At 43.3% G+C, this 12907-nt stretch overlaps 1 protein-coding gene across 2 annotated transcripts; it reads left to right on the top strand.

Annotated features, from left to right (window-relative positions):
• Positions 1-690: 690 nt before the first annotated feature.
• On the top strand, positions 691-9799 carry LOC115499557 (olfactory receptor 13C7-like). Of its 2 annotated transcripts, XM_030293646.1 has the most exons (2): positions 697-1629; positions 9788-9799. In XM_030293646.1, the coding sequence occupies exons 1-2, from the start codon at positions 697-699 to the stop codon at positions 9797-9799; spliced, it is 945 nt and encodes a 314-aa protein (XP_030149506.1). The 2 variants fall into 2 exon arrangements, with proteins under 2 accessions (XP_030149507.1, XP_030149506.1); XM_030293647.1 differs by lacking the exon at positions 9788-9799 and having other exon boundaries at positions 691-1641.
• Positions 9800-12907: the final 3108 nt, after the last annotated feature.

The raw sequence follows: 12907 nt of genomic DNA on the forward strand, positions 1-12907 counted from the left end.
CACGGTGAGCCGTGGACTTCAAAACCTGGTCCCCTCCTTCAGGAGGCTGAAAGTAGTGCTTCTTAGCCTCTCAGTAGCCACCTCCAGATGCTGCACATGCCTCGGCTGAAACATAGCTTCAAATGCTGGACTTCTCTGAATCCCTGTTCTTTCCCAGAATCATGACCCTGTGGCTCTTTGTTGTTTTACAACCTTGCTCATGCTTAACACAGTGTTTTATATAGTTGTCTAAGTTTTTTTTTTAAGTTTATTTACTTATTTTGAGAGAGAGCACGTGTGTGTGAGCTGGAGAGGGGCAGAGGGAGAATCCCAAGCAGGCTCGGCACTGTCAGTGCAGAGCCTGATGAAGGGCTTGATCCCATGAATTAAATTTGAGATCACGACCTGAGCCAAAATCAGGAGTTGGATGCTTAACTGACTGAGTCACCAGGTGCCCCTAGCTTTTTTTTTTTTTTAATTGTCATATGCAGGAGAGTTAGTCCAAATTATCTCTTCATTCTTACTAGAAGCAGAAGTTAAATACTCTTCTCTACTACATTTTTCCTAGAATTCTATAAAGATGACCAAATTGTCAGAGCTATTTTCCAGTTGATCAGCAGGGTTGGGATTTTTGCCCTGCTGCCCAGACGCTTTTGGAGTCAGAGAGAGCTGAAATTGACTTCAGAGAGTTCCTGCAGGTGACAGAGGAGATGTACGATGGACAGGTTCAATCAGACCTCCCCTGTGGTCGGGTTCATTCTCCTGGGACTCTCAGCCCATCCAAGGCTGGAGAAAACATTCTTTGTGCTCATTCTACTGATGTACCTGGTGATCCTGCTGGGCAATGGGGTCCTCATCCTGGTGACCATCCTTGACTCCCACCTGCACACACCCATGTACTTCTTCCTGGGGAACCTCTCCTTCCTGGACACCTGCTACACAACCTCCTCTGTCCCCCTCATTCTCGACAGCTTCCTGTCCCCCAGGAAAACCATCTCTTTCTCAGCCTGTTTTGGGCAGATGTTTCTCTCCTTTGCCATGGGAGCTACAGAGTGTGTGCTTCTGGGCATGATGGCATTTGATCGCTATGTGGCCATTTGTAACCCCCTGAGGTACCCTGTGGTCATGAAGAAGGCTATATACATACCCATGGCTGCTGGCTCCTGGGCAGCTGGTATCACCAACTCTGTAGTTCAGACATCCCAGGCTATGAGGCTGCCCTTCTGTGGGGACAATGTCATCAATCACTTCACCTGTGAGATCCTGGCTGTCCTGAAGTTGGCCTGTGCTGACATTTCTATGAATGTGATCAGCATGGTTGTGGCTAATGTGATTTTCCTGGGGGTCCCAGTTCTGTTCATTTTTGTCTCCTATGTATTTATCATTGCTACCATCCTGAGGATCCCCTCAGCTGAGGGGAAGAAAAAGGCCTTCTCCACCTGCTCTGCCCACCTCACAGTTGTGGTCGTCTTCTATGGAACCATCCTCTTCATGTATGGGAAACCCAAATCCAAGGACCCCCTGGGGGAAGATAAGCAGGACCTTTCAGATAAGCTCACCTCCCTTTTCTATGGGGTGGTGACCCCCATGCTCAACCCCATCATCTACAGCCTAAGGAACAAGGATGTGAAGGCTGCCGTGAAGAACCTGGTACATCAATAATACCTGATTGAGTGACTATCAAAGAATTCCAGACTGTCAGAATGCAAGACCTCCAAACTCCTCATTGTGTTCATGGGAAAATGGTAACCCAAAGTAGAGAAGGGAGTTTTGTAAGGTCCATGTTGTAGACCATGTGACTAAGGCTAAAAAGTAAACTCGTTCTCTATCTACTCACCCACCCACCCATTGTTCCATTGACTAATGGAAGCTTCTATCTATGAACCTGGAAGGAAAGAACCTTCACAGTTCTAGAAATGTTGGCTAGTTTTTGGCTTTGTGCACAACCACAGTGACATATCAGAGCTGTTTTATGCTAGTGAAATCTTAGATTCTCTGCCACCAGAAGCTGGTGCGTATCTGTGAAGCCTCATTGGTGTGTGCAAAATTAAGAGATAGACACAGAATCTGGTTTTAGTAGAACTGGGCTCTTGGAATATGCTGTGAGGCCCTACGTAGAATTGTTCATCACTATACATGTTTTGATATTATCCTAGAGGCCTGTGTTCAGTAAGAATAACATGAAAAATAAAATTTGTACCATTGGCTGATAGCACCATTGGCAAGAATTCACCATAAGTCTTGGCCCCAGTTAAAAAGGGCTCTTACCTTCAGTATGGAACACTCTGAGGAAGCACAGAGAGACGTCTGCACTCCATTATCCATACCCCAGGTGTAATCACACACTGGTACACTCCTGCATGGCTGGGAGTCAGCAGGTTTCAATCTCTTGTTGCCCACACAAACTATATGACTCACAGCATCAAACACCATGGGGGTGCCCAGACAATAAGGAGGTCCAAAAAATGTTTTGGGGAAAGCAAAGCGTTATAATAATCCTCAGTTGCATGGCTATCATCAGCCATTAGTAAGAGTTGCTCTACATTGGTTATGGCACAGGTATGACGGGCTGTGGAGCTACAGGTTTGGACTCTTTGGGTTGCAGCCCTAACAGCATGGAGGTTGGAGGTCATTTTAGGTGGGAGATCTTCAACTGCACAGAAGACAGAATTCTACTCACCCTGGTTTAAGACTAATGTGGATTTATCCAAAAGTAGGGCCAACCTCAGGCAAAGTTAATCAGGCTCTAGCTCCTTTGCTCTGAGATTCTCTTGACTCTTCACTCTTCCATGTGTCAGCTTTGTTCTCAGGCTGACTCTTCTCATGGTCACAAGATGGCTGCTGTAGTCCTGGACCTGCATTTTCCACATTCATTTATGGGATAGAAACCACTGGTGCCTACAACCCGAGAATGAGTGTCCTGAAGTTTTCTCTGACCCAACCAATGGATGCAAACTGCAAACCAATCACAGTGGCAGGTGAGATAAGATTATGCAGATTAACTTAGACCAGCAGCCCCTGCTCTGAAACAGAAGGTGAGGTCAGTCTAACCTAAGTCTATAGCTGCTACACAAAGGAAAATCTGGAGTTGTTAAGAAAGTGGTAGAGGGGCAATGGACCCTGGAAGAGCAGCTGACAAATGTCCACCATTTTCTGGGCCCTACGTGAGGCTTATTCTGGGAACCCTAGGAGGGTAGAATGCCTCTTATTGAATGGTGAAGCAGAATATTCCCAGCCTGGCCAAGTGGAGGCTCAATGTCAGACTAAATCTGATTAAAGAAAATGAATACAAGAATATTCCTGTACATCTGAGTTTTTGTCCTAGATTCACATCTGTCCCTGATATGTTTGTGTCATGTCTCAACTCTGCACCTGAGAAGTCCTCCTGATGGTCTGCCCTTTGAGGTGAATCTTACCCCTCCTTGGCTTTGTAATCTTACAATTTTTCTTTTAGTTTTCCTTTGCCCCATTTTCTCACCTGTTTGGCCTTGGGTGTAGTTTGGGGCTCAGTCCTTTGTGGGATGATGCCAGGCATATATTGAAAGACCAACAAGCAAACAAAACAACAAATAGGCAAGCAAACAAGTAAACAAACAAAACCCAGATGAACTAATGACAAAACACGACAGTGGGAGGGGCAGTGGTCTGGCTGTTGGAGAAGCAGCCCCTCTCAGCTCTTTTCTCTGGGCCTTGCTGTCTCTCTCCCCAGCCGTACGTTAATTTGGGACTGGATGGCCTTGAGGTCCTTCCAAGGCTGACCTTCCAAGGTAATGATTTTAACCCCAGGCTACAAGCATGAGACTAGGGATGGTGAAATGCTACTTTGTGAAAGTCACCTTCCAGTATCATGGCCCCTAGGGCATACTTGCCCTGTGCTGCTTCCTCAACCCCCAGTCCCCTGTGTTTATTACATGTGGCGCACGACACATACAGGAGATGGTGATTATTAGTATTTCCACGTGTGTACTTAGATTTCCCTGAACATAAGCCCCTGTGATCAGATCTCAGGTCCTTTGTCATGGACACTTCCAAAGGTACGTCTGTGCTATTTGCAATTGCACTTGAAAGAGTCTGCTCTTTCCCAGATTCTGGGTGGTGGCAGAGGTTCCTTTCATGGAGTATTGCCTATAAAATACCAACACTGCCTGCAGAGATTAGGACTTCTGGTGGCCTTTCTCACAGGAGAGAGGAAAGAGAACAGCAGTCTCTACTGAACTTCTCTTTGGGGTTGGGGACAGTGAGAGGGGATACCGTGGAACCTCTCTCCTTGGAAATCTGTAAAATGAGGATCCTACTCTCGTTGAATGGACCACAGTCCTACCCTCCTCACCACCAGAGGTGAGCAGAGATGCCAGCAAGTAGAGGAAAGTGGTTGCACCCCAGGAGAGGATGGGCAAGGGGACGCAGGGAGAGTCCGGGGCCCTGTGTTGGTGTCTCTGTTGATCTCTCATTCTCCATGCTGTCCGCCTCTGCATTTTCCTTGGTTTCGTGATCTCTACTTCATCTGACTCACTGCGTTAACAATGTGGTTAGAGCAAGTCTTACTAACAGTTAATAAGAGGGATGGAATTGAGCATTATAACCCTTTGTTCTCCCACCCCATTTAAAACATTTTCCTTATAGTCTGGGAACACAATGTTCTGGCTCAGTCAGCCCCAACTCTATAAAAACTTCTGCTCATGAATTCTAGGTGATTTCCCTAATCAACTCAAATACATTCTTAGGGGGAAAAATGGGAAAAAATTTACTGGAGCCTACGCAAGTGAGTATTTGTTCGTATAACTAAAAGAGCAAAACTAAACAGATGGAGATGAAAGTTCACTGAAGAGTCAGTGGCTCACAGCTGGTACTGGCTGTAGACTCAGGAACCATTAAGATTCCCAAGGGACCCTCCGCGGCCCAGGGCTGGTTCTGTTTGCTCCCAATTAAGGCTGATGCTTTGTTCCCCTGGGGCTTAACTCCAGGAACCTGAGTATTGTGGAAAGTCCATTAGTATCCCAAATTGAATCATTACAACAGCTGCTGCTAGCACTCCCAAAGAAAATGAGAGAGCAGTTGAAAGAGCAACCAGGTAGGAAGGATGGAGAGGTGGGCATGGAGGCTGCTCAGGTCAGCACACCCTGGGCTGAGCCATCCTGCCAGGCCCCTCCAGAGGTGCTGTGAGCCCAGGCCAGGGAGCCTGAGACCTGCCTTCCAATTCTGCTTCCATTCGCCACTGGTGAGTTTCTTTCCCTCTCTGGGCCTCAGTTTCTTTGCCTGTTAAATGCGAGCGTATCCTCCCATCCCTCTCACTAGACAATGCATGAGAAAACACCTAGGGAGAGCCCAGAGGGCTCACAACCTGTCACTCATGGATTAGGGGTCCCCTCTGGGTTCCCCCCTCCACAGTTCATGGGCTATGGCTCCCAATTCTCAAGGCCACTTCGGGCACTGTTTGAAGGAGGCTTGGGTGGCTGATGTGTAGCCCTGGCTACCTGTGCCTGCTGCAAACCTGCCATCTGGTGGACATTCCTGCAAGCCTCGGGGATCAGTGCTTCTGGAATCTTAACGTGCTCAAGAGTCACCTAGGGCTGTTGTGAAGATGCAGATTTGGATTCAGTGAGTCTGAGGTGGGACCCGAGACTCTACATCTCTGAAACGTTCCTGGGTGCCTATGCTGCTGCTCTGCGGGCCACACTTGGAGTAGCGGCCCTCGAAGACGTGGGACCGGGACCAAGGGAGTGAAGGAAGAGGCCGGGAAGCAGCTCCCTCGTAGAGGTCTCCTGGCATGCACCAAGTCCTTTGGCCTCAGCCACCGACTCTGGTCTCTCCAGTGCCAAGGGCAGCAGTTGCCCTGTGACCTCACTTCTCTTACGGATCTGAGAATTGGTGATATATCAGTTTGTTCAGCTTTTTACTTGTCAACAGAGTGTTGACGGCCAAGCTTCTTACACGTGAGACCAGAAACTAGCCATTCCCCATTTCAAATAGCTCCAAAGTGCAGTCAAGTGCAAACAGATATCCAACGTGGTCAAGGGCAGAACAAGAGACATAAATACAGCAGAGGAAGAAATACATACCAACTTTTGCAGAAGACACAGTTATTATATATCTAAAAATTAACCAGAAAGCTATTAGCAGTAATATGAGTTCAGAAAAGGTAAGGAGATAGAAATAGCTTGTCAAAAATCAATTGTATTCCTACATACCATCAATATACAAAAGGGAAAAAAAGCAAGAATAATGTGCTATTTGCAATAGTAACAAATATCAAATGATTGGAAACAAACATAATTCCAAACATGACAGAGTTAAGAAAAAAAAAATTATGAGTGTTTTGGGAGCACAGAGGAAGGCAAGGTGATTGACCAGGAATAACTCTAGGGAGAAGCAAGAGAGAAGAAATACATTAAAAATGACCTTAATTTTGAGGGTGGAAGCTCTCAAATTGTATCAACAGGAGACTCTCTTTAATATGTATACCCTGGGCTCTACCTCCAAATATTTCCATTTCTCTACATGTGGGTAAGGCCAATCGGAAAGCTGGGCTCAGAAATGTAGTTATTTAGTGTTTTTAAGTCCCTCAAAGACTCCACTGAGCTACATAAATTGTTAGCGAAGAACAATTGAACAATACAAAGATGTTTTGAAGGAAACAATGTTAGATTCTTCCTACCAGATTTGAACTTCTTACAAAGTAACAATTACTGAACTATATACCATTGTGCTTTTTTAAAGTTTATTTATTTATTTATTATTTATTTATTTTGAGAGAGAGTGTGTGCATGTGTACCAGTGCGCACATGCAAGATTGAGTGAGGGGAGTAGCAAGAGAGGGAGAGAGAGAATCTCAAGCAGGCTTCACGCTCAGCATGGAGCCCCACACGGGGCTCCATCCCACTACCCTGGGATCATGACCTGAGCCGGTATCAAGAGTTGGACACCTAACCGGTTGAGCTTCCCAGGCACCCCAATACCATTGCTTTTTAAAGGTTTATAAAACCAGTGGTGTCTGAGACACCAGAAAGTTCCAACTATAAGAACTAAATACTGGGAATGCAAGCTGGTGCAGCCACTCTGGAAAACAGGATGGAGGTTCCTCAAAAAACTAAAAATAGAACTACCCTACGACCCAGCAGTTGCACTACTAGGCATTTATCCAAGGGATACAGGTGTGCTGTTTCGAAGGGACACATGCACCCCCATGTTTATAGCAGCACTATCGACAATAGCCAGAGTATGGAAAGAGCCCAAATGTCCATCGATGGATGAATGGAAAAAGAAGAAGTGGTATATATATACACAGTGAGTATTACTCGGCAATCAAAAAGAATGACGTCATGCCATTGGCAACTATGTGGATGGAACTGGAGGGTATTATGCTAAGCAAAATTCGTCAGAGACAGACAAAAATCATATGACTTCACTCGTATGAGAACTTTAAGAGACAAAATAGATGAACATAAGGGAAGGGAAATAAAAATAATATAAAAACAGGGAGGGGGACAAAACAGAAGAGACTCTTAAATATGGAGAACAAACTGAGGGTTACTGGAGGGGTTTGGGGAGGAGGGATGGGCTAGATGGGTAAGGGGCATTAAGGAATCTACTCCTGAAATCATTGTTGCACTATATGCTAATTTCGACGTAAATTTTAAAAAATAAAATTAAAAAAAAGAATTAAATACATATATTTCACATCAAAATTCACAGCGTGAAGAAAAAAAAATCACTCTTTAGTAGTGGGCAGCAACAACATTCAACTGGATGAAGGTTTGCCTCCGATCCACACATCACACCATTTGTTGGATTCTGATGCATTCGAATTAAACATCAAATACCATTGTGATTACAAAAATCTAAAAAAGAACGGAATAGCATATTTATTCCAGCTGTGGAAAGGACTGTGATTCATTATTTTGGAAGAGAGAAGGTATCAGAATGAAAATAGACAAGTTCAAACATACACCGTGCAAAACTCCTGAATAATATAGACTGATCAAGCAAGTATCAAACTACAACCAAATGGAAGTTTGTCAGACTCTACAAGTATTTCTTTAAAATATATATATTCCAAATAACTTTTAATAGGTAGTAAGACAGTGGACACATACAAACTTGAGATGCTTTGATTTTTTTTACACACTGGGCCCCCCTATCATGTTAGCATGGGTGCCATTGAGTTGACTTCCTTTTGTATAGACAGAATATGTCTTTTCCTGTCTTCTCTGTGTTTATTGTATCTTCTTTAAATGTGTCCTTGATTAGAAAAAGTGTAGTTCTGCACTGATCTTTTCTTTAATCTGGGTTGATGCACATCCGCTCGTGTATATATAATTGTACCAGAGAGTACACATAAGAACTGTTCTCAATTAAGTGCTGGGCAAGGCTCAGAATCATCTGCTCCTTGCATGTTCTCATCATGGTGTCCTAGCTGAACGCACAATAACAAATGAACACGCAACTTGTTACACAGTAATAACATCACATCATAAATAGTTTGGGGATGAACCATAAATTTGAGGTGCTATTTTTCTGACCACATTTCTTTTCATTTTTAATATAATTTATTGTCAAGTTAACTAACATACAGTGTATACACTGCACTCTTGGCTTGAAGGAATAGATTCCCATGATTCATCGCTTACATACAACACCCAGTGCTCATCCCAACAAGTGCCCTCCTCAATGCCCATCACCCATTTTCCCCTCTTTCCCGTAACCCCCGCCCCATCAACCCTCAGTTTGTTCTCTGTATTTAAGAGTCTCTTAGGGTTTGCCTCCCTCTCTGTTTGAAACTATTTTTTACCCTTCCCTTCCCCCATGTCTGACCACATTTCTGATAAGGAATTGAACAGATATCCAACCTTATTGGTGAACCACTATTTTTTTCTGAATTTTAATGTCAAACTAGCATTTTTAAAATTAATAAACTTTGTCTTTTAGAGCAGTTTCAGGTTCACAGCAAAACTGAACAGAAAGTACAGAGTTCCCATATCCCCCATCGCCCCCCCCATTAGCAACCTCTCCCACCAGAGCGATTATCTTTGTTACAACCGATGAACCTACATGGACAATCATCACCCAGAGTTATAATTTACATTAGGATTCATTCTTAGTGTTGTACAGTCTGTGGGTTGGACAAATATATAATGGCATGTGTTCAGCCCTATAGTTTTGTACAAAATAGCTTCACTGCCCTGAAAATCCTCTGTACTCTGCCTCTTCATCTCTCCCTCCCCTCTAATCCCCAGAAATCCCTAATCTTTTGTTTTTTAATGTTTATCTTTGATAGAAAGAGAGAGTGGGGGAGGGGCAGAGAGAAAGGGAGACAGTGGTTCCGAAACAAGCTCTGTGGTGACAGCAGAGAGCCCAATGTGGGGCGAGATCATGTGAGGTCATGACCATAGCCAAAGTCGAAGGCTTAACAGATTGAGCCACCCAGGCACCTGAATCTTTTTACCATCTCCATAATTTTGCCTTTTCCAGAATATTATATAGTTGGAACCATGCAGTATATAACTTTTTCAGATTGGCTTATTTCACTTAATAATATGCTTTTAAATTTCCTCCATGTCTTTTCATAGCTTGATAGCTCATTTCTTTGTAGTGCTGAATAGTATTCCACAGTCTGGATGGACCACAGTTTATTTATCCATTCTTCTACTGAAGGGCATCTTGGTTGCTTCCACATTTTTGACAACTATGAATAAAGTGGCTCTAAACAGCCATGTGCAGATTTAAGTGTGCACATAAATTTTCACGAATCAATACTGAAACAAAAAAATTTTCAAGGAACCAACATAATGTAAATACAGAGTACTTTGAGATTGCAAGGTGAGCTATTTCAAAAACCATGATCCTTTGCAAACTACTCATCTGCATGAATGAGAATTTTCTCCACAGCAAACAACCAAAACAAAACATAAATTGGAGGCTGAAACTGGTACGAAGGCACTTATCGTCCATAATTCCAGATTTCAGGTTTTTTGTGTCCATCATAATCTCATTATCTTTGAATTTTCGTACATTGTCTTTGAACCAAGCAATTGTTACAAATTTAAACTGATAAAAGAAATGTAACAATAAAACAGCACTTTTTTTTTTCTATTTTACATAGCAGGACTCTATAAGATTTTGTTGGAAAAAAGATTCCAGTGCTGAAAAATAAAAATAATATTTCTTAACTTTGGAAATTACTGAAATAAGCTAGAAAATAAAAATAATATTTCTAAGTTTGGAAATTACTGAAATAAACAGACAAGGAAAGTGGGGAATGGGGACAATTTCATGCTCACAGTCTCCTATCTTTAGAGGATGTATCGGAGCCTGGCACATATTTTATGAGCCACAGATTGAGGGTCACAATGCTGAATTTTATAGTGTTGGTGTTGGATGCCCTGGAGTAGGGCTTCTCTTCCTCCTGTGATGTCTCAAGATAGGGACCAATGGAGATGCCAGATACACAGATTCTCCTTTAAGGCACAGGCGTCTCCTTTGATCTCTAAAGCCATATGCCCAGTTACTAAATTAGCAGTGAACATGACAACAGAAAATGTTTTCTCTGACTGGAAAGTTGCTTGTAAGCAACAACTTCTAAAAGGGCTGATGGACAGGTAGCTGTCTCTCCAAGTCCCCTTTGTGCTAAATGACTAAAACTTAATCTTAGTCAATTTGGTGGGATCTCGGCTCAGGCAAGGCTTCTCAACACCCTTCCTAGTTTTCAGAAGCATATATAGAGCCGAACCCACCAGCTGGGACTGGGAAAGAAGGCAGGACATCTGGTCCTCAGTTGTCATCATCAGTTCTGCTGACACCTGCACTCCCATCTGGCATCCAATTATATAGATCACTCAAAACAACAGCCACAGCCTTTCGGCTCCGATCTTGAGGCCTCTTCAGGCTCTCGGTGTGCTCTCCACTCCTGCTTGCTCCTCTTGGAGGGCACAGAAAACCTTCAGCCACTCTTCTGTGGCACTCTAACTGGAGAGCAGGGAACAAGAAGGACTTGCCTCCGTTTCCCGTCCACATTCCCATCATGCAGCGTGCAGGGGAATTTAGTGAAGTGTGCCATTTCCCTGAGCTCCATGGGAAGTGAGGAGTGAGGCTCGGATCCTCTCTTATCCCATATTCTCAAGCCTTTCTGGGGCTTTAGGTCCCACCCCAGTGCATCCCTCCCCACACCCTCAGAGTGAGTTGTTGGGGGCTCACAGGGGTGGGGGGAGTCGGGACTGTGTCTATCAGAATATTCTTCCAAGTCTGTGTTCATAGAAATATTTTATGCCCTCAGCCTTTGGGGCCAGGTTCTAACATCTCAAAAGCTTTTACTCCAATGACCACTGTCTCTGCCTGGAATTTCAAAGGTCTATTTTTAAAACCAAAAAGTTAGGAATTGTCCTGTCTACTTTTCTACTCTAATAATCATCTCTGATGAGGTGACTGCCTTACCCGCATGTTTTAGTTCTAGAGAAGGCATTACTAGAAATAAAAATATGTTAATATTTTTTAAATTGGTGCACTATATACGTATAAAGCCAGATATCATCGAGTCTTAAAGAATTCAAAACAGACCTCTTCCTTATCAAGATAGATCAGTTCATGATTGTAAAATGTATTTAGGTTAAACAAACCCAGAAAAATTATTTTCATTAAGGAGTGACTTCAGAAATTTACTGGGCATAAATTCCTAAAAACAAAGTATGGGATCCTAGCTAATTAAAACCAACAGAACCTGCCCTGTTCTTTGTTTTTTGTCTGTTTTTTTAAACCTGTTGTGTTCTTAATTAAAAAGTTTCTTTCCTCCAGATACCAGAGAAAAATTTGGATCTAAAATTTGAAAGAAGAGCATCAGAAATGCTTAATATGTAAGTAAATATAAAAGACATTGTTTCTTATTTTAAAATCTCATGTTTATATAACCGGCTATTTAAAGCAAAACAGGGGTGTCTGGATGGCTCAGTCGGTTGAGCGTCTGACTCTTGATTTCGGCTCAGGTCCTGATCTCGAGGTTTGGTTCGTGGGTTCAAGCCCTGCATTGGGCTTCATGCTGACAGTGTAGATCCTGTTTGGAATTCTCTCTCTCTCCTTCTCTCTGCCGCTTCCCTGATTGTTCTCTCTCTCTCTCTCAAAATAAATAAATAAATAAAACTTTTTAAAAAGGCAAAATAATAACAGTGTGTGGAAGCAAAATGTATGACAACTTTAGCACAAAAGGGGAAAATGGACTCATATTGCTGTCATGTTCATACATTTTACGTGAAGTGATAATTATTATTTGAAGATAGACTGTAATAAGGGCGTCTGGGCAGCCCAGTCATTTAAGTGTTTGACTTCGGCTTAGGTCATGATCTCGTGGTTCGTGAGTTCAAGCCCCGCATCCAGCTCTGTGCTGACAGCTCAGAGCCTGGAACCTGCTTATGATTCTGTGTCTCCCTCTCTCTCTGCCCCTCCCACGCTTGTGCTCTGTATAGGATATAGTGGCCAGTCAGCTATCTTTTGGTGTGGGAGGACCTCAGCTTTGCTGCCATATCTCATAGGAACTACCTGGAAATAAAGTCATTTCTGATTCTATAGCTAAGAGATCTCCAAGTATTCAAGCCTTCTTTTTGTGCACAGACTCCAGGTATCACCTCTGTGAGTCAACAGAGGTGCGCCCAACCACTCCTATTCTTGGGAGACTTAGGATCTTTGAACGGCAACTGACCAGTCCTTTATCCTTTTCCCCCTTCTTCAGCCTCTCCTTCAGAGTCAGTGATTTCTGATAGGACGAGTAGATGGTCTTTCCTTTAGGAAGTGCTATGAGTTGAACTGTGTGTCCCTGCCTCCCCTCAAATTTGTATGTTGAAGTCCTAACCCCTAGTACCTCAAAATGTGATCTTATTTAGAAATAGGGATTATTGCAGATGTTATTAGTTAAGATGAGGTCATACTGGAGTGGGGTGGGCCCCTA

This window comes from Lynx canadensis, chromosome D4 (genome assembly GCF_007474595.2).
Source record: "Lynx canadensis isolate LIC74 chromosome D4, mLynCan4.pri.v2, whole genome shotgun sequence".
Lineage (NCBI taxonomy): Eukaryota > Metazoa > Chordata > Mammalia > Carnivora > Felidae > Lynx > Lynx canadensis.

What these genes read in the sequence shown, in the direction of transcription:
- LOC115499557 (XM_030293647.1), top strand. Translation starts at nt 697, where the DNA reads ATGGACAGGTTCAATCAGACCTCCCCTGTGGTCGGGTTCATTCTCCTG.